Here is a 27,777-nt window from a genome sequence, read left to right as displayed (position 1 = left end):
GGATTTTTTAAAAAAATATATATTATCATGTAGTTTTCAATGTCAGTCTTCAGATTTCTACTCCATGCGTCCCTAGCCCCTCCCCTCAGACCCTCCCCTCCACGCCAAAACCCTGACAGTAACTTGGCATTGAAAAAAAGAACATTGAAACTGAAAACCAGTGAGACTGGGGGGAAATGCAGTGTAAAAAAACACACTGAAAAAGATGGACATGAAGAGGAAATCTGAAGACTGACATTGAAAATTACATGATAAAATATTTTTTTAAAATCCAAATTAAATATTGTATTTTTTATGCCTGTGTTCCAACATTTTTCAATGCCAATACTTGTTTCAGTGTCAATACAACTTTTATTACAATGCCAAATTTTATTTTCAATGCCAACTTTTAATGTCAGGGAAATGGCTCCATATTGATAAACATAACTAGTAGTACACCTGGAGCCATGATGTGCAGACAATGATATAATGTTAAAGACACTGCTGGTGTGTGTGATCATCTGTCCTGAATGTCCTGTCCTGTCCTCAGCAGGACCAGTTTGCTTGTTTGTTGGACCGACTGTTGTTGCCGTAGTTCAACATGATGCTGCTCAACCAGCCAGTCTCTGTTAGTCTCTATGTGGAGTTGCATCAGTCTATCAGCTGGTCTTGGACCCTGACATGAGGAACTTTCTCTGTTCAGCACTAATGTTAGTTCATCTGCTGATATGGTGAGAGCAGCAGTCCATCCTGTCTTCTCCTCCTCCGTCGTTCCAGTGCCGTTCGTCCTCGTGGTTTATTAGTCCAGAGCTTCAAACGCTGGGTCTGTCTGTCTGTCTGTCTGTCCACTGCTGTCACTCCTACAGCACCAAGAGGAGAGAGAGTCTGTTACCACGGTAAAAAAAAAAAAAAAAGATGGGATGCAACACACAGGCCCGGCCCCTGGCATAAACCCTCTATGTGGTTGTTCAGGGCCACAGCCGTTAGGTGGGGGGCCACATGATCAGAAAGGTACCGGGGTTCATCAAGTCATTTAAACATCCTGAGGTCTGCACGTGCAGCTATGAGCTTTATATGTAATGTGAAGTCAATATTCAGCTTCTTTTATCTCACATTTGAGACATTTGGTGAAAATAGAACGGCAGAATGACAACATTTGTGCTCAAAAAACAATCTGACAAAATGTCATTTTAGACTTGTTTTCTACACTTATCTATTACTGTATTCATATCCTATTTCAAGCACCAAAACAGTTCATTCTCATGACTGAAGAAGTGTTTTCACAAGGGATTTGAAATGTTTCAAAAAGCAGACCTCAAATTTCCAGCATTTGTCCTAAATTATTTCTTTCTACAGTGTTCTAGGACAAACTGGCCTCAGTGTGCTTACAGCGGAGGTTCTAATATTTAGACATAAAACACTTGAGTATTGTTACATCTGCAAGTAAAAGATAAATTTAAGAAAATATGTTAAAGTCGAGAAAATGAAAATGTCCTCAAACCTCAGAGGCATAAACACGTCTGTATTCAGTTTTAACCAGTGATTTGGTGTTTGCGCTTAGAGTGCAGGGCCACTAACAAAAACCTTGTTTAGGGGGGGCACCACCTAGTGTTGTAAAGGCTCCACATCCCTCTGCTCATGTTGAATGTTAACATTTCCATGTTTCCCTCATTCTGTGTCATAAACTATAAACTGTTTTCTTGTCTGTAACAACATCTCTGTCCCGTCTGTCCGTCCTGGGTGATGATCCCTCCTCTGCTGCTCACCCTGAGCTTTCTCCTGGTTTTCCCTGTTAAAAGGGTTTTCTATGGAGTTTTTCCTCAGTCGATGCACTGTCTGCAGTGTCTAAAAACAAGCTGCTTTTTAATATGATGTGTCTTATTTTAAGTAGAATGAGATTTGTTTTGACTAGAAATGACATTTTGACTAGAAATAAGACAAATATTCTTGGTAAGATTTTGAGTTTTTGCAGTGTAGCAGAGATTTTAATAAATAAAAAAGGACCCAACGCGTTTCGACGCTGTCTTCATCAGGGGTGTGAAGCACAAGATACACAGGTGGGTATTTAACCAGGTGGTTCATCATGTGACATCATGTGGCAGTGGGTTTTTTTTTTTTTAAAGGGACCACTTTGCCCTACCTTTACATAGAGATGTATATCATAATTGCAATTACATAAACACATAAAAATATACACTAACACTGCATGAAAAATATAAATTGGAAAAACTACTATGGTTGGCCAACCACTAAGTGAGTAGACTTACCATCAAAGGGGAAAAAAACACTGCACCACCATCCTTCCACAAGACAGTCAGTTTTTTCCCAATTTATTTCGATTATTTTCCCCTTGAGCCGCTCTACATCTTCATACTCTTTTTTCCCTGTGGCCTCTGCAGCACTCACCCTCCCCTCTATTTTTTCACCCATTCATCCTTTTCCTGGCTGACTGACATGAAAGTGTTAATCAGTGTAAAACTTGTCTTCATGACCGATTAAACAGTCATGATCACGTGCAGGGCCGTTGCTATGAATTCTGGGCCCCCTTAAAGAATACTAAAGTGGGCCCCTCCCCCTGACTTTTCCTTTTTTTTTCTTAGACTACGTATGTATTATCGTTTTTTATTTAGCCTTCTTTGTTTTGATGCTAATGCAGCATTACACTGCAAAAACTCAAGTATCTTAGCAAGAATATTTGTCTTATTTCTAGTCAAAATGTCATTTCTAGTCAAAACAAATCTCATTATACTTAAAATAAGACACATCATATTAAAAGTAGCTTGTTTTTAGACACTTTTTACTTCTTTCAAGCAGATTTTCACTTGGGATAAGTAGAAAAAATCTGATAGTGGAGCAAGTTTTTCTTTCTTATTACAAGTACAAAAAACTTACTTTCACTGGCAGATTTTTCTATTTATTGTAAATTTAAGTGAAAATGATCTAAAAACAAGTTAATTTTTAGGTAATGAGTCTTATTTTAAGTGGAAAGAGATTAGTTTTGACTAGAAATGAGACATTTGGACAAGAAATAAGACAAATATTCTTGGAAAGATGTTGAGTTTTTACAGTGTACTATGAGTATTAGTCAGGGTCTTACACAGAATAAATCAGTCATACAAAGATTAGACTACTGGGGTTTTTTATGGGCCCCACTGGGCGCTGGGCCCCTAGAGTTATCATCACCTTTCTCCCCTATACAACGGCCCTGGTCACGTGTCAGCTTGGGTTAGATTTATATTGTTGTCATTTGACTGAGTGAAGTTTCAGAGCTGCAGGATGAGCTCAGTCCACGTCCAGTCAGAGAAACAGTGGAAAGAAAGAGAAAAGACGGCTCAAATGTTTTTATTTCTGTTTGTGTATAAGCGTTTATGTACTGTACATTCATCATCTAATAATGTAACCAACTCAACACTGTCAGTCGGCTGAGCTCTCAAAGCATTATGGGAGAGCGAGGCTTAACATTACACAAAAACAGCCTCTCTAAACTCCTAAACTCCATTCTTCATTCCATCACATATTTACAGCATGGATCTAATGAGGTGTGTTCAGACTGAGGGCAAAGGAAGACACAAGTGGAACACATTCTCTCTAACCGGTACAAATGAAGGCAAAACATGTCAATATGAATGTTTGATGTGGACTGAGGGAGGAAAAAAGCAGATATGGAAATAAGAAGAAACAGAACATTTTTCTGGAGCAGGTGTGAGGATGTGGATGTTTCAGTCTGAACACACCTTTACAACTTCAGTTTGAATCATCATCAGGAGCTAATATAAGACACTAGGGTTGCAAAATTCCAGGAATATATGGGAATAAACGGGAATAAATCGGAAAATTACAAAATTGAAGGTTGGCCCTTGGCCCTTAACAGGGAACTTAAATATAGTTGGAGAAAATATATTGTAGCATAATCTTGCATCTGCAAGAAATGCTGGGTGAGCCGACCACTAAATAATAATAATAACAGTAATGTAGTTCATCCACATTAATATGAGACTTTTTTATAACCAAATAAAAACTCCTCGTTGTCCCTTTAACATTTTGAATGGGATTTTGATTTTGATTTGATTTTTTTGGGGGGGGGTTATTTTATTCAACATTCATGTTTTTGTTGTTCAGTAAAAGAACTGATTGTTCAAACAAGAATTAAAACTTCATAAAGTCCTTTTAATTGTATTATTTTTGCATGGATGTCTGCTTATGACAAAACAAAATACTTACATATATATGTTTGGATATGATACAGCTTGTTTAAATTACCCCCAATTTCTAGTTAATTCCCAATAATTCCCATAATTCCCATGGAAAGTTTCCAATTTGGAATATTTCCAAATTTCCCCAGCTTAACTTAACCCTCTAGGCGCCAGAGTTTATTTAGGAAAATATTAAGTTTGGATTTCAATATTTCACAAGGCTGTAGCTTGGAAGTGGTGAGAGATAAATCTATGGTGTAAATGAGAAAAATATTCATAATGACCTAAAGTTTGTGATGGGAGTAAATGTACTCATCTAATTTGCATATTGTGACGTCACTGGGTGGCAGCCCCATTGGATTACGTGACTTTCAGTAAAACTGAATTTTGAACATATTTACACAGAAAAAAAAATGATATTGACATCTCATCCTCAAAGTAAACGAACATTGTTCTGATTGGAGTACATTGCGGCAATCAAACTTTTTTCTCTCAGATATTTTGCAGAAAAACACACCCACAGATGACGTCAGGATTGAAGCTGAACGTGTTCGCCACCTAGTGGTACCAAGCAGTAACAATATAGGGCAGTAGATTTAAAGATATGGGCTGTTTCATCCAAGAATGCTGCCTGTCGCAATAATGCGACTTTGGCACCTAGAGGGTTAACATGTTAACATTAACAATTTTCCGGAAATTTACTGGAAATTTTCCGCCCCTTTGCAACCCTATAAGACACTAACTATTGTTGTTAGGTTTGACATCAGAACTGAACTCTCCACTCTCATCACTGACTAACTCTAGCTGCCACTTCCATCCACACAGGAACAGACATGATGAGAGAGTTTGTGTTATTAGTCTTTGTTCCATCTGGCTCTTATACTCTACATCCCATGTTACTGGAGTCAACACAGCAGCTGAGCTCAACATGATGAGAGAGTTTGTGTTAGTCTGTGTGTCTTATACTCTACATCCCATGTTACTGGAGTCAACACACCTGCAGCCTGCACCAATAAGAAGAGAGTAATCTGACAACATCACTCATCCTCTGGCATCCTGGCATCCTGTCAACAAAAAATAAAAGATAAAATAAAGAACATGATCGCCTCTGCATAAACTTCACAATGTTTGGTTACATTATAAACCAAAGGAAATCAGACTATTACAATAGTTAAAAAGTATTAGTTTACATCACACCACTGCCACACGATGGTCATATTACTCTACACCACCGCCACCATTATATTCTATGACATTGTGTACAATGTCAGTAAGCTATATTTCTATTACATTGGCAGGATATAAATGATCATTATTATTACTGTCATTATCATTATTGTTATCATCATTTAAAGCCCATTATTATTGTCATTACATTCCCCTTGCACTATTCTGCATCAAATAATTTTCATTATCAATGGTGTTTAAAGGGTAATGTCCATATTTTACAATCTGGACTTTATTTCTAGCATAAAATACGATCATTTACCCACCCAGATAACTTTGGTGTCATTACAAGTCGTTCCGACGAAATTATCTCCAGCCGAGAGCCGCGTATATCCGTATAATGTGAGTCTACAGGGCAGCAGAATGCAGCCTCTAAATAACACATTATCTGCAGAGAAACTCCTTCATTTCACCAATATTTAGTTCTGATAGGTCAGAGGTCAGTAGACCCCGGATGTTGATAACAGCTAACCCCGGACTCAGAGGGGAATAGCACTAGCCTATCAGAACTAAATATTGGTGAAATGAAGGAGTTTCTCTGCAGATAATGTGTTATTTAGAGGCTACATTCTGCTGCACTGTAGACTCCATTATACGGATATACGCGCCGCTCGGCTGGAGCTCATTTCATCACAACCACTTGTAATGACGCCAAAGTTATCTGGGGGAGGAAATGATCGGATTTTATGCTAGAAATAAGGTCCAGATTGTAAAAAACAGCAATTCCCCTTTAATTCATTAGTTAATTATCCAATATGAAACAGAATAAAATGAAGATTTGTAACAGAACTGTCTATCTAACTAATCTAACTACAGTACCTGTGTCACAATTTAAAGGGACAACGAGGAGTTTCTATTTGGTTATAAAAAAGTCTCATATTAATGTGGATGAATCTACGTTACCACTTGTTAATGGTCCATTTTAGATAAATCTATGGTTTTGTCTCTATGGTTATTTTGTTATTATTAGTGGTGGTGGAAATGCTGGGCGAGCCGACCAGCGTTTCTTTACTTTCGGTTTCGTGGCGAGTCATGAGAATAACGCCGCCGTATGAATCTCCGTTTATGGTGGGAACTACGACGGTATGTGATCGTCTTCCAACCTCTGACTTTAATTCTTGATGAATGAAAACATGAGTCTGTCTTGCGCCGGTCAAAGAATTTCAAGGTGCATAAATGTAGTGTGAAAACGCTTCGCTTTTCCAAAACTCCTCGTTGTCCCTTTAAGCTGGACCTTGTGACCTACGCACAGAGGAAAGTCTGTGGGCCCATTAGGTCACACTGTGTCATCACAACACATCACAACACAACACACACTCTACACACACAACAGCTTCAAAAACCAGCACAACCACCTGCCACTCATCCTGCTTCTCAGACCCCAGGGGCCGCTGGATGTATCTGAGTTACTGAATACCACCTGAGGAGAGACCAAACCACCAGCAACTTCTACCCTAAGTACAGAGGCTTCTCTCAACTTCTTTTACACTGTGATAAAACCAGGGTCGTTGTATAGGGGAGAAAGGTGATGATAACTCTAGGGGCCCAGGGCCCAGTGGGGCCCATAAAAAACCCCAGTAGTCTAATCTTTGTATGACTGATTTATTCTGCGTAAGACCCTGACTAATACTCATAGTACACTGTAAAAACTCAACATCTTTCCAAGAATATTTGTCTTATTTCTTGTCCAAATGTCTCATTTCTAGTCAAAACTAATGTCTTTCCACTTAAAATAAGACTCATTACCTAAAAATTAACTTGTTTTTAGATCATTTTCACTTAAATTCACAATAAATAGAAAAATCTGCCAGTGAAAGTAAGTTTTTTGTGCTTGTAATAAGCATTTTTATAATTTTTTCTACTTATTCCAAGTGAAAATATGCTTGAAAGAAGTAAAAAGTGTCTAAAAACAAGCTACTTTTAATATGATGAGTCTTATTTTAAGTATAATGAGATTTGTTTTGACTAGAAATGACATTTTGACTAGAAATAAGACAAATATTCTTGCTAAGATACTTGAGTTTTTGCAGTGTAATGCTGCATTAGCATCAAAACAAAGAAGGCTAAATAAAAAACGATAATACATACGTAGTCTAAGAAAAAAAAGTGGAAAAGTCAGGGGGCAGGGGCCCACTTTAGTATTCTTTAAGGGGGCCCAGAATTCCTAGCAACGGCCCTGGATAAAACAGCTCTAAAACAGAAGCAACACATGGTCAGGTGAATCAATGTGTAAAACACATCCGAGTCCTGCCTCTTCATCGTCTTCAGATCCAGACAGATATAAGCAGAAAAAGCAGTTTCTGCACACAATATGTGTTGAAGGAAAAAAAAAAACACATGTATGATGAACATCATGCAGCTGTTCAACCAGGATGTTTGCATTTCTGGAGGAAAATGGCTCATAGATAGAATTCACAGGTGAAAGATTCAGATCAGTAACTGTCCACATGGTGGTGCTATGGTAACAGTTATGGACCATGTGAGGCATTTCACTCTGGGACAGCTGTAAGGCAAGTTTCTATCTTTTCTATCATCAAGACTCTTTAATCAGAGGGACAAAGTCCATGGTGAGAGGAGTCCAGGCTGGATGAGCCAGTCAACACAACTTAGAGGACCACTGCTCGTCTTCCTGTGTGAACTCAGTCACCGACTATTCATTAATGTAACTATAACAATATGTATCTGGAGATAAGGACAAGTGACCTATATGGTCAATCAGGTTGGAGGACTTGTTGGCCCAAAAAAATAAATAAAAAGTATCCCAGAAGCCCCAGGTCTTCATTGTCTGTCTCGTCCTTGTGGTCTTGTATACAGTAGTATACGGTATAAAGGTAGATGTTTGTGTTAAAGCTCCATACAGTATAAAGGTAGATGTTTGTGTTAAAGCTCCATACAGTATAAAGGTAGATGTGTGTGTTAAAGCTCCATACAGTATAAAGGTAGATGTTTGTGTTAAAGCTCCATACAGTATAAAGGTAGATGTTTGTGTTAAAGCTCCATACAGTATAAAGGTAGATGTTTGTGTTAAAGCTCCATACAGTATAAAGGTAGATGTTTGTGTTAAAGCTCCATACAGTATAAAGGTAGATGTCCATGTGTAGTGTGATTATAAAGCAGCTCTAGGTTCTATATTAATACTGTGAAAGTATCAAAGCCTCAGTCCACAGAGAAATGCACACAGCCTGTATTCAGAAACTGAGCCTTAAAACCAGCCGTCAGGACTTCCTGTCACTTTGTGATGTCACAACAAACCAGTCATCATTCTCAGCCACACTCAGAGCCTCCTGCTCTCTGATTGGCTACCTGACTTATTGTTACCAGAGCTCTAGAAAGAAGTGAGAGACGAGATTGACCGAGCTAGTTTTTTTTTAAACCACTTAAAACAAAAGATAATATTTTACTGTGGATCAACACTTAAAGGGATAGTTCACCCTAGAATGATATTTCGCTCATTATCTACTCACCCTCATGTTGACTAAGGGCTGGAAGAAGTTTCAGAGTCCACCGTCCCTTCTCTGAGTTACAGGGGGTCTTGGCGTAGCAGTGCATGTCCATATAACATCCATATAACGGTTGCAAAGGGACACCAGAGCTCTAAGTAAAAAAACACACACAAAAAAACATCCAAATACCTCCATGATGCTCGTATGTAATGTCCGTCTTGTGCTGAAGCCCCAAATTGCGTAATTGTCCCGAAAAAAATTAAATAAGTCTATATTTTAAGCTTGTTTGTAGCGGAAGCTTCTCGAAGCTCCTCTTCCTGGTCCGTCCAAATCTCGCGTGATTCGCAGTAACCGCACTGACGCCGGCGCAAATCACGCGAGATTTGGACGGACCAGGAAGAGGAGCTTCGAGAAGCTTCCGCTACAAACAAGCTTAAAATATAGACTTATTTAATTTTTTTCGGGACAATTACGCAATTTGGGGCTTCAGCACAAGATGGACATTACATACGAGCAGCATGGAGGTATTTGGATGTTTTTTTGTGTGTGTTTTTTTACGAAGAGCTCTGGTGTCCCTTTGCAACCGTTATATGGACATGCACTGCTATGCCAAGACCCCCTGTAACTCAGAGAAGGGACGGAGGACTCTGAGAATTCTTCCAGCCCTTAGTCAACATGAGGGTGAGTAGATAATGAGCGAAATATCATTCTAGGGTGAACTATCCCTTTAAAATAAAACAAGTAAACTACAGAACTTCATCAAATCAGCAGGAATCATCACAGCACTACTGTAGCCTACAATAGTGGTTCTCAACTGGTGGGTCGGGACCCAAAAGTGGGTCTAGACCCGTTCTGGATGGGTCGCGGACAGCTGGTCAAAAAAGTAAATAATATTTAATGCACATCTGATGTTGGACATGTCTTTTATTTTGAAAAATAACTTATTTTGAAAGGCACGAGACACGTGAACACATGCAGTTGTAATGCTCCTCCTCAGTTTCTTATTATTTGCTCTGAATGCAAAGATATCAGTTTCTTGTTAATGTGACCTGATGCAGTGAATCTTGTTTTGTTTTGTGGGTCTTTATTTTGTGCAATTTGATATTTATTCACTTTTGTGAACATGCTCTGAATGCAGAGATGCATTAGAAGTCAAATATGTGTCAAATATGTGTTGTATATGTTGTTGGTCTCCATTTTGTGCAGTTTGATATTATTTTATTCACTTCCATACATGCAGTTGTCATGGTCCTCACTTTCATTCATGTGCTCTGAAATGCACTTTGCTCAATAAAGAGCAAAATGAGTTTTTAAAGGCTTAAAAAAAAAAAAAATCTTGGCTTGAATTCTATAAAAGTGGGTCGCGACTTAATGACCATGGGACAATGTGGAGCCCAGAGTGAGACTAGTTGAGAACCCCTGGCCTACAAGACGGTGCAGATTTATAATGTGGACATCCCATACTCTAACTCTTCCATCAGTGCTGCTGCTGCAACATGAGCAGTAGCATCTGCTAATTAAACTCTGTAACATCCACGACATGACAAGATTGTTGAGATACAAACATTTCCAGATGCTCAGCTAACAGATTCACCGTGTCGTTGTGTGAAAGAGACAGAACAACAACACAGTCTGTGATGTGACCTCGGCTCAGTGTGGTCGAGCAAAATCACAATGAGGCAAAAAATGTCTGTTTTCCCCGACGCCGACAGACTCAGTGGCTCGGAGAGAATAAAAAAAAAAGCATTTGGTTCTAACCAGACCCCCCCCTCCTCCTCCTCCTCTACACACACACACACACCCCTCAACACCCCCACACTTGGACACACACACACACACACACACCCTCTCTCTCTGTCTTTCCACCAGCTGCTGCTGTCTGACAGGCTGATGATGACTGTGTTTTTTCCCCTCCTTGTTTCAAAGTATGTTGGAGCAGATGGCCTGGAGAGGCAGAGTGGGGGAATGTTGGAAAGGCTGCTGGGGAATGTGCCAAGTGTGTGTGTGTGTGTGTGTGTGTGTGTGTGTGCGTATATGTGTGTGTATATGTGTGTGTGTGTGTGTGTGTGGTTTCAGTTCGCGTGCCTTCTCGCTGCCCTCTGCCCTTCATGGCGCCAGCTCCACTTCCCCTCCACTCTAAACATCTGGTGTCTGGGACTTTGAGCGCAGCGCTTGCACATGCACACACACTGACACACACACACACACACACACACACACACACACACACACACACACAAGCTAGCATGCAGGGAAGAAGAAGCCCTCAGCTAGTTTACATCTTAAGAGCAGAATGAGTGTGAAGCCGGGGGAGAGACTTGAGATTGAGACTGTGAAAGTGTTGAATGTGTTGTGTGTTGTGTTGGCTTTCTCTGTGTGTGTCAAACTCTCAACGTGTGAATTCCCATTTTCCACTGTGTCGCTTCAATACTGTGTGACCCCCCCCCACACACACACACATCCTGCCTCAGTCACCATTTTCCTGAAATAATCAGAGTGTAATGCAGATGAAAACACTGATTCCTGCTGCATCTGTTACACTCATCAGTTTGTGTCAGACCTACAGTAACACAACATACTGTACATTCACTACCACACTGGCTGAGCTAGCCCCTCACCTCAGCACACAGCGACAACCCAGACGTCAGCACATCAGGGAAAGTGCACATCCAATATAGGCTACTATATTGAGGAGTAACCTCATTTACAATATAGCCGAGATGAAACAGTAAGGACAGAAGACAAGACATTTGAAACATACAAAAGCATAACAAATACTGGAAATTAAAGCTGACAAGGATAAATTGAAACATAAGTGTAGTTAAAGGGATACGCCAACATTTTTTTTTTCCGTTTCTTGCCTCACCCCCGAGTCCATGACCAGCAGATAGACACCATCCTTTCCACTGTGCGTGCAGTAACAAGGGAGATAGAGCCGTATCGCCCGTAGTTAGCTTAGCTCAAACACTGGAAGTGTATGGGTAGTGTTAGCCTGCCTCCACCTAAAGTCATCAGAGACACTCTTCAGCAACTCTAAACGGGCCGATCTTCGTCTCAGAGCTGACAAAACTCTCCGGTAAGGCATCTTGAGCGGTCAAATGCCGCTAACGGGACGAGATCGGTCAAAACGGAGGGTTCAAGCAAAGACGGTTTATTTTGGTTCAAGCTAGCTACATCGAGGGTAGGTTAGCTTCCTATTTCAAAGTAAAAGCACAAATTCTATCGTCATGGTTTTCTGTATGTAAAGGGCAGCGGGTGTTTTATTTTGTGAAAGTAACCGGAAGTACGTTGGTCACAACGGCTAGCTTGAGTAGCACCGAATTCGTCCCAACAAAATTGTAAACAGCTGGTATTTAGACAAATTAACGACACACTGCTGATCTAAACGGCTACTTTCTCGCCTAAACATGTTTGAAATGTCGATAAAGTGATATATTTACAGAGTTTAGAGCTAAAATGAAATCAGCTTCTGACTGCTGATTTCAGCTCAGGTAGGAAGCAGGCTAACACTACACTTCCAGCATTTGAGCTAAGCTAATTAGCGACTTTAGGTGGAGGCAGGCTAACACTACCTATACACTTCCAGTGTTTAAGCTAAGCTAATTAGCGACTTTAGGTGGAGGCAGGCTAACACTACCCATACACTTCCAGTGTTTGAGCTAAGCTAATTAGCGACTTTAGGTGGAGGCAGGCTAACACTACCTATACACTTCCAGTGTTTAAGCTAAGCTAATTAGCGACTTTAGGTGGAGGCAGGCTAACACTACCTATACACTTCCAGTGTTTGAGCTAAGCTAATTACGGGCGATGTGGCTCTATCTCCCTTGTTACTGCACACACAGTCGAAAGGATGGTGTCTATCTGCTGGTCATGGACTCGGGAGTGAGGCAAGACAGACAAAAAAAAAAAAGTTGGCGTATCACTTTAAAAGCAGGAGCAGTTAGAGGTAAAATAAGATGTAGCCTAGTTATGGTTTTAAATGTAGCCTACCTATTGATAAAAGTGAGGTAAGTTTCAAATGATTTTGCAGAGTGTACCAGGTTGTAGGTGCACAATAAGAGAAACTGTGAGCCAGTCTTTTGAGTGTGTACCATAGAGACCTGCATTAAAAGATACTGAGTTAATATAAGATGGGAAGAGACTAGGGATGTCACGATTACAAATTTTCTTGGTACGATTATTGTCAGAGAAATAATCACGGTATTACGATTTTCACGATTATTATGCATTAGGCTAATTAATTTCACAACACTATGAATGTGTAAAATCAAATATAGTCTAAATATAATTACATTACTCATTGTTTACACAAAATATTTCAAATATCTATGAATATATGACCAATTATTAACCCCCCAGGGGAAATGTTTGAAATATTCAGGTCATAAATTGTCATCTATACCAAATGTTTACATTTATTTTAATCATTTTTTGTTTTATTTTGTTTTATTTTTTTTAATAGGCTACAAATGACACACTAACATTTGAATTCCTACCGATTCAATGTTACGTTAAATAAATGGACCAGTATCGGTGCATTCACCTTTATTTTTGTGCAACATCTGCCGATAAGGTTCCAACATCATCTTATTTGGGAAGTGACGGTATTTAGGAATCTTTACGATTAATTAATTGTGGCGTTTTAATACAGCGATTAATTGTGAAAACAAGTAATCGTGACATCCCTAGAAGAGACCAGTGAGAGCTTTAAAAATACATAAAATCCAGTGTCGATCAAGCCTGGTAACGGTGTCAAGTGGATGTTAAGTTGTAGCTGATGTCTCCATAGTCTAAAACTGACATGAAAGTTGCCTCAATAAATGTCTTCCTGCAGTGAAAAGGAAAGAATGATTTGTTTCTGTAGAAAAAACTGAGAACCTGTGAGAGGAACCACAACCAACACACACACACACACAAGTCCTTCCTGTCATCGTGGTCCTCCTCCCCCCTGACACTACCAATCTGTTCTTTCCTTCAATGAAACACTAAACTTCCTGCAGATGTTTCACATTCAAAGCCCGAGAGCAGATTATTTCCTTATTTCCACGCTGCTCGGAGCTTTTTAATCTGATACATCTGAGGAGGAAGTGCCATTTTTTGGTCTTGCCCCTCCATTCAGTTTTTTTTTTTTGGAGAGAAGTGACAAAAATTATTTCAAAGGTTCTATGTTTTAATATCGATGTAGCCTATTATTCACAACTCTTTATCTTGGGAATATGCCAGATGGGGTTGAGTAAAGCTGATCGGTACCTACTTAGGGTCTTGCTGGCTTCAAGTAAAAAGGCCATCCCAAAATGTTGGCTGCAGAAAAATGCCCCCCACTACAGATTCTTTTGTTAATATTGTAAAACAACTACATGTACTAGAGCAAATGACATACTCAGTCAGACTCCAAAAAGATCTAGGTGAAAAACGGTGGCAGAAACGGCGAGCCTACCTGGTCAATGAATGAGACTGTATCTATGCACGTACTGGATATGATACTTTGTCTTTTGGATTTATTGCTCACCCCCGGACCTTGAATATGGGTAATTGTTCAATGTTTTGTATTTGTCTTTTGTTTTGTACTAAAAGATGAAAATGATCTATAAATAAAGAGTTTAAAAAAAGAAGATGCTATAAAGGAGGCTAGGGGGAAATTTACCCAGTACAAACTAATACATAGGTTTTATTTCACCCCATCTAAACTCTACAGAATGGGCCTGGTAGCTAATCATTTATGTTGGAAATGTCAAGAAGAAACAGGAACATACTTGCATGCTATTTGGGAGTGTAAATTCATTAACCCATTCTGGGAAAAGTGCTTGAATATATAGGGAAATGGGTGGCGTTAACAATACCGATATCACCAAGATTGTGCCTATACTGGGAGACCAAACAGAACTGCCCAATATACCAAAATATAACCTTGTAGTGATAAAGTTAGGGGTTGTTACAGCTGCTCCAATGATTCTCCGACTGAGTATGGAAAAGTAGCCTACATCCTCTCCAGATGTTAAAAAATGGATAGAGGTAATGTTGGAGGTTGTATCATATGAACACATGTTGTTAGCCAGAATCAATGATGATGTGGATAATTTCAAGAGGTCATGGGACCGCTTTCTCAAATGTAATGATGTGACAATGTGATGACCGACTGCACTGATGTGATTGTGAATGTAACTGATGAATGTTTAGATTGGTTGTTTCAAATATGAGCATTTCTCATGGGCCGTTATATACCTGAAAACAATACTGTCTGTTTGTATATGTTTACATAAAAAATTAAATAAAAAACTTAAGCCAAGTTAAATTTAAGACTTTTTAAGACTTTTTTAAAGCCACTTGAAATGAAATTTAAGATCGACTTCATAATAAACACAAATGCAGAAAAAAGAAAAGAAAAAAAACACCACATCAATTACACAGGGTTAGGGACAATTTTACCCACTTTCCTATGTGATCCAAGGTAAAGTGACTGCTACATGAACATTGGATTGTGTCTCTTTCCAGCTGTCCTTTCAAAATAAATGCATAAAAAGTCCGGAAAAAAAACAAAACACTGACTTGGGAGCTGGTGGCGGTGAGAAATTCAGCGTTGACGGCCGCCACTAACTTCTCTATGTCGAAATGTTACCAATTATTTTGAGATTTGAGACTAATTACAACCATAAAATCCCACTTACCATGTGTTAACATTTTTAAGACGTTTGAAAAATTGATTTAAGACATTTTAATGCCAATTAAGGCCTTGTTTTTAGATTAATGAATTCAATGCCTTTTAAGACTTTTTAAGGATCCGTAAGAACCCTGGCAATGTTTTGTATTTGTATTTTGTTTTGTACTAAAAGATGAAAATGATCTATATAAATAAAGAGTTTAAAAAGAAGCTGCCTCACCTTCCTCTTCTTGCTGCGGCCCTCGGCCTGCAGGGTCCTGGTGCACTGCTCCACGCACTGGGAGAAGCTCAGGCTGCTGTGGTCGGGGCTGTAGTCCAGCTCCGCCAGCTGGGCCAGCGACAGGATGTAGTTGCACGCGATGCGCAGTATCGCCAGCTTGGATAACTTCTGTCCGTACGAGTAACAGGGCACCTGGACGGAGAGGGGTGGGGGGGAGGGAGGGGAGGGGGGGGGGGTGTGATCAGCAGACTTCACACTGGAAAACCTTCTGCTCACTGACACACTGTGAAAACTCTACAACCCCAACAATTAATCGATTAATCGCACAATAATCGATTATTAAATTAATCGTCAACTATTTTGATAATCAAATAATCAGTTTGAGTTTTTTTTAAAGGGATAGTTCAACATTTTGGCAAATTGGCCCATGAATAATCCCTATAAATATTATTGGCATTCTTCATAAATGCCATGTTTATTCACACACACACACACACACACACACAGTCACACACACATACAACACATATTTTGTGTGAATCAGGTCTCCCATTGAAGCTACCAAAAGCTTATTGCGGGAGCCTGGATACATACAACACAAAACAATACAGCATGTACAAGACTGCAGTACACAAGAAACATTAACAGTATGAATACACACAGCTATAGTCTTAGCAGTAGGTTCGTTACCTTTATTTGTCAGTGCAAGCTATTTTTAGAACAGCGGAGCAGAGGCGTGAGCTGCTCAGAGCTACGCTACGGAGGCTAAAGGAATTTCTTGGTTTCCCTCATCAAACTCATCAAATACACAATCCAACAACTCCACAACGCTCTGAGCAGCCTGCCGCTCTGCTCCGCCGTTCTAAAAACAGCTTGCAACGACCAATAAAGCTAACAAACCTACTGCTATGACTATAGCGATTATGGCAATGGGCCAATTTGCCAAAATGTTGAACTATCCCTTTAAGAAAAAAAGTCCAAATTCTCTGATTCCAGCTTCTTCAATGTGAATGTTTCTGGTTTCTTTGTTCCTTTATGACAATAAACTGAGTCTCTCTTTGGTTTGGGGACAAAACAAGACATTTGAGGACGTCATCTGGTGGTTTGAGAAACAATGATTGACATTTTTCAACATTTTATTGACCAAACGATTAATCGTTTAAATCAGTGGTTCTCAAAGTTTTTCACATCAAGGACCCCCTAAATTGACACAAGTTAGACCACGGACCCCCATTGGACAAAATTTTGAAGCAAACACCATTTGTTCCGAGACTGAATAAAGTTTTCTACATTCAAATTAGGGCCAATGGCGTGGATTTTTGGAAATATTATGGAGACATTTCTGGAAAAAAGTGGTACAATTTCTCCAAAAACCTTCAAACATTTCCTAGGAAGAAGTGGTAAAATTCTCCAAAAAAAAAAAAGTTAAAAAACAAAAACAAACAAACAAAAAAAGTTTAACATTTTCTAGAAAAGAGTGGTAAAATGTCTAAAAAAAAAAAAGTTTAAAAAAAAATCTAGAAATCTAGACCCCACGTTGAACCACCGGTTTAAATAATCAACAGATTAATCGATAATTAAAATAATTGTTAGTTTACAGCCCTAGAAAACTCTAACAGGTATTTCCTCGGTTAAAAGTGAGGGTTTATTGGATGGGTTTTTGGCTCCTGCAGGATGCCGTAGACACCTTTCACATCCTGCAGCTGCGTCCTGACGCCACAGCAGCTGTGCTCCATTAACATGGACTAGTTCCAGCTCTGTTCACTGACACCGGTACATGGTTCATGTTGTCTGTTCCACCTGGGCCTCCTGCTGGGAGGGGGGGGGGGGGGGGGCACTGAGCCCTGCACTCTGATCTGATCTTACCCAGGTCCAGACCAACGCTGGTACACTGCTGATCACAAGAACCAAACCACAGGAAGACACGGCTCATATTGTTTCCTAAGATTAATAATGAGAAAAAAATGATTTTCTATTGTTTCAGTCTGATTTCCAAAGTAAGTACATTAGACTTTACATTAGATTAATATTAGACTTAGTACATTTGACTTATGTTAGACTACCACTAGGCTTTACATTAGAATAACATTGGACTTACATTAGACTACTTATGTTAGACCAACATTAGACTTACATTAGACTTTAGATTAAACTAATATTAGAATAATATTAGACTAACATGAGACTTACATTTGACTTATGTTAGATTACCATTAGGTCTTGCATTAGAATAACATTAGACTTATGTTAGACCAAAATTAGACTTACATTAGAATAACATTAGACCTGCATTAGACATACATTAGACTGTACAATAGGCTTACATTAGACTAACATAAGACTTAAATTAGACTTACGTTAGACTACCATTAGACTAACATTAGATTTACATTTGATTTATGTTAGACTACCATTAGGCTTTGCATTAGAATAACATTAGACTTACATTAGACTACCATTTGACTTATGTTAGACCAACATTAGACTTACATTAGACTTTAGATTAAACTAATATTAGAATAATATTAGACTAAAATGAGACTTACATTTGACTTATGTTAGATTACCATTAGGTCTTGCATTAGAACAACATTAGACTTATGTTAGACCAAAAATAGACTAACATTAGACTTTAGATTAGACTAATATTAGAATAATATTAGGCTTAACATTAGACTTATGTTAGACTAACATTAGGCCTTGCATTAGAATAACATTAGACTAATATTAGGCTTTACATTAGAAGAACATTAGACTTATGTTAGACCAAAATTAGACTTACATTTGACTTACATTAGACTGAATGAATGAATGAATGAATGAATAACATTAGACTTTAGATTAGACTAGTATTAGAATAATATTAGGCTTAACATTACACTAACATTAGGCCTTGCATTAGAATAACATTAGACCTGCATTAGACATACATTAGACTGTACAATAGGCTTACATTAGACTAACATAAGACTTAAATTAGACTTACGTTAGGCAAACATTAGACTAACATTAGATTTACATTTGACTTATGTTAGACTAACATTAGACTAATGTATTAGACTATATGTTAGTGGTCCAGTGGTCGCACGCCTCAGGTTCAATTACCTTGAAGTCATCAGTTCTGGCTGCAGGTCACCGTGACCTTGGACCTTCAATCACCCAAACTGTTTCTCTGATGAACATGTGTTGTGTTGTGTTGTGTTGTGTTGTGAGGGCGCAGTGTAACGGATGTGAACCAGATACACTGTGCAGATGTTCTTTTCTTCTCTTTTCTTCTCTTTTCTTCTCTTTTCTTTGTTGACGACACACAACGGTGCCTTGAAGATTGTGTGAACCTGATTGTTTTGATTGTTCCATCTGTTCTTGCTTGGGAGTGTATGATTTTATTACTGTATTTCTGCTATGGTTAAAAGCTGTTGGTAAGTAAAATAGCGTTATGAGTTGAAACTTGCTCTGTAAGATGCACCGTTTGCAGTGTGTTACAGGCAAGACCACACCTTTTGTGTGTCTCTGCAGTGTTCACTGTGTGTGTGTGTGTAAACTGAGTCTGACCTGCTTCCTCAGGGCCTCGAAGGCAGCACTGATGGTGTGGACGCGGGTCCTCTCTCTGGCGTTGGCCAGCAGTCTCCTTGTCTGCTGGATGGCTTTGACCTCTGGGAGTCGTCCCGGTCGCTCAGCACTCATCCCGACCCGCTTCCTGGGAGAGTCCTGAGACCAGAGGACCAGACGGACCCACGTTAGAGACCTGATCCAGCCCTGAACACACGAGTCACTCATCTGTTCCACTTAGTCTACTTGCCAGCCCATAGGGCCCCATTGTGAACCCGGAAATGTTGAGTACCCCAAAGTTTTACGTTAGAAATATATAGTATGGGTCCCCAGTATTCAGAAACTGCCGGATGCTAACTTAGCTATATTGGGCAATTAGCATAACAGACATAATTAGCATAAATTAGCATATTTTGCCTATAGACCGAATCTCCTTGTTGTTTACATTCTACTTCCGGGTAGAAAACCAGCACAAACTCTCTAGTAACGAACGAGAGTTTAGCTATATATCATATTTTTCACGCCCTATCACCGGTAGCTAAGCTAACGGTAGCTAAGCTAACGGTAGCTAAGCTAACGGCGGTAGCTAAGCTAACGGCGGTAGCTAAGCTAACATCAGGACGTCAGCTGTTAAAACCCTCCCGTTGTGGGACACGACATGAAACTACTCCAGTTAGCTCAGTCATGTTGGAACTCAGATATCCGCTGGAGAAAATATTTTTTCATGGAGCGTTTATTGAGTCACTGAGTTATTAAAGTTAAACAGGTAGCTAACCGTTAGCCCGGCTAATCTATGATAACCATGACTAATTACAAAAATGTGCACACATAAATAGTAATGTTTGTCCAATCATTGGTTTTATAAACTTTACAAACATCAGATTAGTCTAAACGGTGATATAGTGACATGAAAAATTAGATATATGTAGCGAAACTCTCGTCCGTCACTATTGTTCGAATGCTGGTTTTCTACCCGGAAGTAGTTGTAAACAACAAGGAGATTAGTCCTATATGGGCAATATTTCAACAAAATTGACTTGGCTGATCTGGGCAATATTGGAGTGGTTTTAGAGGTTATTGATGATGCTGAATCCATTTCTGGCATTTTCAAAATTCAAAATGGCTGTCTAAACCGGAAGTGACCAGATTTTAACCGCCAGTGGGAGAAGAAATGGATTCAGCATCATCAATAACCCCTAAAACCACTCCAATATTGCCCAGATCAGCCAAGTCAATTTTGTTGAAATATTGCCCATATAGGCAATTATGATAATTTATGCTAATTATGTCAATTATGCTAATTGCCCAATATATATAAGTTAGCATCCGGCAGTTTCTGAATACTGGGGACCCATACTATATATTTCTAACATAAAACTTTGGGGTACTCAACATTTCCAGGTACTCATTGTTGGCAAGTAGACTAACTGGTTTATTGTTGACATTGGTTTATTAGCTCCAGGATTGTGATGATTAATCAGTGATTCAAAAGCCTCTGACTCCACCCTCTACTCAGGTGCAAAACAACACTAACTCTCTGGCAGGTGGCACTACAGTGATGACAGAAATGTTCACTTTTTTCCCCCCTCAATTTTCTCACAAATGGGCCAGAGTAAAAATGCTAATAAGATTTTGAGGTAACACTTTACTTGAGTATTCATAAGATTGACATAACACTGTCATAATAACCATGACATAACAGCTGTCATAAACATCAATGAATACTTCTGACAGCTGTGGTTAAGTGTCATTTGGTAAGTTATGTCACTTTTAATGCAAAGTTGACATTGTTTGAGATGTTTTTGTTCTGACAACTTGACATTAAGACAATTTAAACTGTCATAGCAGACCTAATTGCCAAACTTTAAAAAATGATGTCAAGTTGTCAGAACAAAAACATCTCAAATAATGTCAACTTTGGATTAAAAGTGACATAACTTACTGAATGACACTTAACGACAGCTGTCATGAGTAGCCTATTCATTGATGTTTATGGCAGGTGTTATGTCATGGTTATGAATACGTATTCAAGTATTCAAGTGTTACCAATTTTGATTCCCAAAATGATCTGCATCCTTCCTCTAATGGTTTTTAAAATACTCTTGGAGGCATTTTCTGGTCTCAGGCCGCTCATCTGGATCTAATGACACGGTCTCAATCATCAACAGACACTGACGACATCAAGAGTTGCACTCAGTTTGTTCACTGTTGTCTAAAGACCAATTTTACACAAACACTTTGCGATCCAAATCCAGCAGCTACACCTGCAGACATGAGGCTGTTGATATCCCGCCTGTAGGGGGCGCTACAAATGCAAACATTTGATGATCTATTCTAGGACTATAGGATCATTATTTAGTCTGGTAATTATTAAATTGGGTGATTTAAGTGGGTGTGGCTTATTACGAAACAAAAACAAATTCCTCATCATTGACCAGCCAAACGTCTAAATATCCCAATAAATCAGCAGACTAGGGATGTCACGATTATAGGTTTTCTTGGTACGATTATTGTCAGAGAAATAATCACGATTATTATATTCAATATTTACAACACTATGAATGTGTAGCATCAAATATATACCGGTAGTCAATTGCATTACTAATTATATAAACAAATTATTTAAAGTATCTATAAATATAGGACCAATTATTAATCCTTCAGAGGAAATGTTTGAAGTATTTATTAAATTGACATTAATGTAATTTAACCCAGTAACTGTGTATAACTTTGTTTTCATTCTGTACGTGTTGTGCTGATCTGCCGACATGGTTCTGACATAATCTTTTTTGGAAAGTGACGGTATTTAGAAACCTTTACGATTAAATAATTGTGACGTTTAATACCGCGATTAATTGTGAAAACAAGTAATGGTGACATCCCTACAGCAGATGTATCATTGATACAGTGTTGTATATTGTGTCATGTCTTAAATTCACTGTTAATCAGGAACAGTCAGAGGATTGAGGGCTTTCCTAAACTCTTTGGGCTGAGCAGCAGAGGAGGAAACCACTGGCTCAGCCACAGATCAGTTCCAGAGAAACTAGAATGGAAACCAGGAAACAAGGAGGAGGAAGGAGGAAGGAGGAACTCTGTTCAGTGTCAGACTGGTCCCAGTTCACCGGGACCACCTCCCTGCACACCAACACCGATCCTCTACTACTAACAGATCAACAACCAGGGCCGTTGTATAGAGGAGAAAGGTGATGATAACTCTAGGGGCCCAGCGCCCAGTGGGGCCCATAAAAAACCCCAGTAGTCTAACTTTGTGCGTGTGTGTGTGTGTGTGTGTGTGGTCCAAGTGACCAAGTCGTGGACTTCACTTTCACTTTCGTCAATTTACCAACTGTAGCTTTAAAGGGATAGTTCACCCAAAATTGAAATGTCCCTCATTATCTCCTCCTCCCCCTCATGTGGACTAAGGGCTGGGAGAAGTTTCAGAGTCCTCCGTGGCTTCTCTGAGTTACAGGGGGTCTCGGCGTAGCAGTGCATGTCCATATAACGGTTGCAAATGGATACCAACTGTCTTCATAACAAAAAGACACACCAAAAAACATCCAAATACCTCCATGCTGCTCGTCTGTAATGTCCCTCTTGTATTGAAGCCCCGACATGAGAAATTGTTCCGAAAAAAATTAAATAAGTCTATATTTTAAGCTTGTTTGTAGCAGAAGCTCCCAGTGTCTCAGTTCACTGCTCTTCCTGTGTCAGTGCAAATCTCGCCCAGCAGAACAATTTCTCATGTCGGGGCTTCAATACAAGAGGGACATTACAAACGAGCAGCATGGAGGTATTTGGATGTTTTTTGTTGTGTCTTTTTGGACGAAGACAGTTGGTATCCATTCACAACCATTATATGGACAAATACTGCTGCACGGAGCCCCCCCCCCCCCCCGTAACTGAGGACTCTGAAACTTCTCCCAGCTCTTAGTCGACATGAGGGTGAGTAGATAATAACACATTTCCAACATCTATATTATTCACATATTCACCTTGGGGGACTGGACCTGCAGCTCCATGTGGTCCAGACACTGGGGGGTCTGGGGGGTCTGGGCGGTTCGGGGCAGCGCTGCAGCCGGGTCGGTTAACAGGGGCGGCTCTAGAGAGAAGGAGGAGGGGGGCGCCGCCTGGTGGCCGGGGGAGCGGCTGTTGTGGCTGCTGCTGCTGCTGCTGCTGCTGCTGCTGCTGCTGGACGTGGACAGGGGCAGGGGCAGGGGCAGGGGCAGGGGCAGGGGCAGGGGCAGGGGGGGGGGGAACGTGGAGCAGAGGCCCAGTCTGAGTCTGTTGGACAGCGGCTGGGAGATCGCCGTGGGCCAGTGGGAGATCTCCGGGAACTGGGACAGTTTGGACGAAGTGATGGTCGTTGGCACGTTGATACCGATCCTCATGTCTATGGCGGCGCTCTGAGCCGGGGGTTGGGGGGCCGGGGGGGCCGGGGGGGCCGCCACCGTGCTGCTACTGGTCTCTGCTGCCCCCTCCTGTGACATCATCAGCTGCCTGTGCCGGGGAGCCAATAACCTGCCGGCGTCGGGCGTCGCCTCGTCCGCCGAGTCCACGTCCGACAGGTCGGCCGGGTGGGTCCTCATCATCATCATCTGGTGCTCCGGCCCACTGGTGAGCAGCCTCTTGGGCTCCCGGGACTTCCTCTTGAACTTCTTGTTGGGGCCCGGCACCGAGACCAGGACCGGGTCTTTGTTCACGGACCTGTTCCATGTGTCGCTGAGTGGATGAGGATTCTTCATTCTCCAACAATAAAAGAGTTTTTTAACTAACAAACTAAACTTCAACAACACACAAAGAAATGCTGGGTTGTTTTTTCAACCCGACTGCTACGTAGGTTGAGCCTGTTGGTTAATGTAATTGGGTTATTTTCATTGAATTGGGTATTCTGAGAACACAACTCTAGGTTATTTCTGTTGGGAATGGAGTTATTAGCTGTTGAGTTGTAATTTCTATAATGTTGTGTTGGTTTGTTTTGGACTACCCAACACATTGGGTTGACGTTCGGTGGGAGGAGTTTCCTAGCAGTGTGTTTGTGAATATAAGTTTAGGTTATTTCTGTTAAATATATAATAATAATTGTTGTATTAAGGGAATCAACCCAATTTGTTGGGTTATATTTAACCCAGTGTGTCTTCTGTCCAATATTTAACCAGTGCTGGGTTGGGAAACTACCCACATTGGGTTGTTTTTAACCCAACATTTTTAAGAGTGAAGAGATGTGGTGTCTGTGCTGCAGAACCCTAACAGAGAGTTTCACTCATGTCGTCTGTCTGCAGCTTCACCTGCACAGAACAAAACATTACAGTCAAAGCTTCAAACGTTCTGTCCCGGTCCGTGTCCTGTCCAACTGTCCACCGTCCAATGTGCACACACTGAACCAGTGTGAGTGTTGTTCAGCGAGACTCACAAGCTGCCTTCCTGCCAGGCCTTCAGCTGCCAACTGTGTAACACAAGCTGTTCAACTGGCCTGACAGAAGCTGCTGCACGGCCATGTGTTACTTCAACTTCAGCAGCAGGTTTTCTGTGGCTCCGCTCTGTCTGCACAGCAGCATCCTGAATAATCCACAGTAATACACAAAGCTGTGTAACATCTGGTGTTCCTGCACAAGTCGTCCCCCTCTGGATGGAGCAGCTTCCCCTCAGCTGGGAGACTCTCTCTCTCTCTGTCTCTCTGTCTCTCTGTCTCTCTCAGTCTGAGAGCACAGTCAGGGTTACAGTGGAGCTGTCTGAGCCCTGGCTCCACTCAGTCTGCATAGCAGCACTGTGAATAACCCACACTGATACACACACTGAGCTCAGGCAGCACAGGCAGCGCTGTGGACGGACGAGCTGCTACAGGCTGCTGCTACTGGACTCAACACACAGGACAGAGGACAGGATGTCAAACACCACACACACACACACACTTTAAATGATGTGGTCAATCATGAACAAGTCAACACACACTAACACACACACACACACTCACAGACCAGACCAGACCTCGGGGGTCGAGTGACAGTGTTAAGGGGAGAATCTGGCGCTGGTCTCTCCACTAAGTCCAGGTTCACAATGTCCCCTCGGTACCGGGACATCCCATTAAAACACAGCAGCTCCGGTATCAGCAGCAGCGCCGCTGGAAGGGAAGGTGCACAGCGGGAGATCTGAAGTCACTTGCTGTACACGGAGCGGTCCTGGTCCTGGTCCTGGTCCTGGTCCTGGTCCTGGTGCTAGTCCTGGTGCTGGTCCTGGTCCTGGTCCTGGTCCTGGTCCTGGTTCTGGTTCTGAATCCTCCAGGTCCTGCTCCTCCTGTGTGTCTGTCTGTGCTGCTTTGGAAACGTTGGAGCAGCTATGGAGCAGAGGGACTGGAGCCCCCTCTCTCTCTCTCTCTCTCTCTGACTGCTGGCGTCTGACTGGCTGGAGCTGTCTCAAGCACACACACACACACACACACACACACACACACACACATGCACACACATGCACATGCACACACGCACGTGCACGCACAGCACACACGCACACGTCCTTTGGCGTACAACAGGAGGAACTCACATGCTCGATTGAATTTGCCCAGTCACAGATTTTCACAGTTGTGTGAGAGAGAGATTCTCATTGTCATGTTGTGTGTGCAGCTCCATGTCAGTCACACACACACACACACACACACACACACACACACACACACACACACACACATGCTCTAATGCAGTGGTTCCCAAACTTTTTCTTAAGGGACCCATATTTTTACCATGTAAAATAAGGAACATCATAACTTCTTTTACATTAAATACTATATTATATTTCAGTAGTTTAATAACAGCATGGAACAAACAATCAGGAGAACCTGTGTATGATTACAACATATTTCTTCAGAACTTGTACTTTTAAAAACATAATTGTGTTTTTAAAAGTACAAGTTCTGAAGAATATGTTGTAATTTTACACAGGTTTTTTTTTTTCATTGTTCCATGCTGTTTTTCCAATTCATTGCGACTGATATTGCCCTGCTGTAGGCTATATTGTGTATTTAATGTGTTAAAACTGTTTATATTCAATCATCTATTGATATAGGCCTATCATTTATTTGTTTATCTATTTAAATACACAAATAAATGTTTAATGTGGCCCTTGAATTTAGTTGATTTTGTCACATATATGAATTAAATGCTTTATAGCCTACTCATTTATTTAACATTTTAATTACATTAAAATTATGAAACCCCTTAAAATCAAGAGGGTTTCGCGACCCCCCCTGGATCTTTGGCGTCGGGCCCCCCAGGTTGGGACCCACTGCTCTAATGCAACTAAACACTTGACACTTTGGGACAGACTGAGAGGACAGGACAGGACACATCACAGCGCCGCGGTCGGAGCAGCTCTGATTCGATTTTTACATCAAGCATAAGATTCAATTAGAAGAAGAGGAAGAAGAAAAAGAAGAAAGAAAAGGAAAAGAAATCTTCTCAGCCTCCTGCTTTTTGCTGCTTAGATGAATCAGAATGAAATGTTACAACATGCTGCAGTCAGTGTGTCAGATGTTCCTACAGTAATAAGATAACGCTGTGTTTTTCAACCTTGGGGTCGGGGCCCACGTGGGGGTCGCCGAGAATTCAAATGGGGTCGACTGAAATGTCCAGTAATTGATAAAAAAAAGAAAAAGATATTATTAAAGCAGAAGTAAGGTGAATGTTTGTGTTAATCTAAGTCTTTAATAGTTGTATCTTCCGACAGCAATCACTTCTATAGAGTGTTTGGTCTGAAACACGGGTCTGTCAGTCACTCTGCTCTGCTCTGAGCCCAGGAGAAAACTTTCCTTGTATCCTACAACCTTTATCCAATGAGGAGAGAGAACGGCATAAAGGGGCAGTCCTCTCTGTGTGTGCAGCCAAGGGATGCGCCTGAATGTGGTGACGTAGGGACGAGGGCGGGGACTGCTAACTCCATCTGCTGACAGGAAGTTAGACAAAACCACCGGATCGCTTACTGCTTTAATAATGAGAAAAAAATGATTTTCTATTGTTTCAGTCTAATTTCCAAAGTAAGTACATTAGACTTTACATTAGACTAATATTAGACATTTGACTTATGTTAGACTACCATTAGGCTTTGCATTAGAATAACATTAGACTTACTTTAGACTTTAGATTAAACTAATATTAGACTAACATGAGACTTACATTTGACTTATGTTAGATTACCATTAGGTCTTGCATTAGAACAACATTAGACTTATGTTAGACCAAAATTAGACTTACATTTGACTTACATTACTAACATTAGACTTTAGATTAGACTAATATTAGAATAATAATTAACATTAGACTAACATTAGACCTTGCATTAGAATAACATTAGACTAATATTAGGCTTTACATTAGAATAACATTAGACCTGCATTAGACATACATTAGACTGTACAATAGGCTTATATTAGACTAAGTCTTAAATTAGACTTACGTTAGGCAAACAACAATTCAAACAACTGACAAGAAGTTAGCCAAAACGACCGGATTGCTTACTTCT

General features: G+C 40.4%; 1 protein-coding gene across 1 annotated transcript; it reads right to left on the bottom strand.

Annotated features, from left to right (window-relative positions):
- Positions 1–347: 347 nt before the first annotated feature.
- On the bottom strand, positions 348–25,585 carry atoh8 (atonal bHLH transcription factor 8). The gene is made up of 5 exons (XM_085788604.1): positions 23,506–25,585; positions 23,262–23,445; positions 19,273–19,428; positions 15,712–15,912; positions 348–814 (listed from the first exon to the last, which is right to left on the bottom strand). The coding sequence occupies exons 1-5, from the start codon at positions 24,009–24,011 to the stop codon at positions 779–781; spliced, it is 1,083 nt and encodes a 360-aa protein (XP_085644730.1). The 5' UTR covers positions 24,012–25,585; the 3' UTR covers positions 348–778.
- Between the last annotated feature and the right edge of the window lie 2,192 nt (positions 25,586–27,777).

The sequence above is a fragment of the Trachurus japonicus genome, chromosome 10, assembly GCF_045865225.1.
Source record: "Trachurus japonicus isolate A0001 chromosome 10, Traja_1.0".
Lineage (NCBI taxonomy): Eukaryota > Metazoa > Chordata > Actinopteri > Carangiformes > Carangidae > Trachurus > Trachurus japonicus.
The sequence above is the reverse complement of the archived record's forward strand: the minus strand, read 5'-3'. Positions and strand labels throughout refer to the sequence as shown.

What these genes read in the sequence shown, in the direction of transcription:
- atoh8 (XM_085788604.1), bottom strand. Translation starts at nt 24,011, where the DNA reads ATGAAGAATCCTCATCCACTCAGCGACACATGGAACAGGTCCGTGAAC. An exon ending in TTCCCCCCCCCCCTGCCCCT is followed by an intron (nt 23,446 to 23,505) that starts GCCCCTGCCCCT and finishes CAGCAGCAGCAG; the next exon opens with CAGCAGCAGCAGCAGCAGCA. An exon ending in TGCAGGTCCAGTCCCCCAAG is followed by an intron (nt 19,429 to 23,261) that starts GTGAATATGTGA and finishes CTCTGGTCTCAG; the next exon opens with GACTCTCCCAGGAAGCGGGT.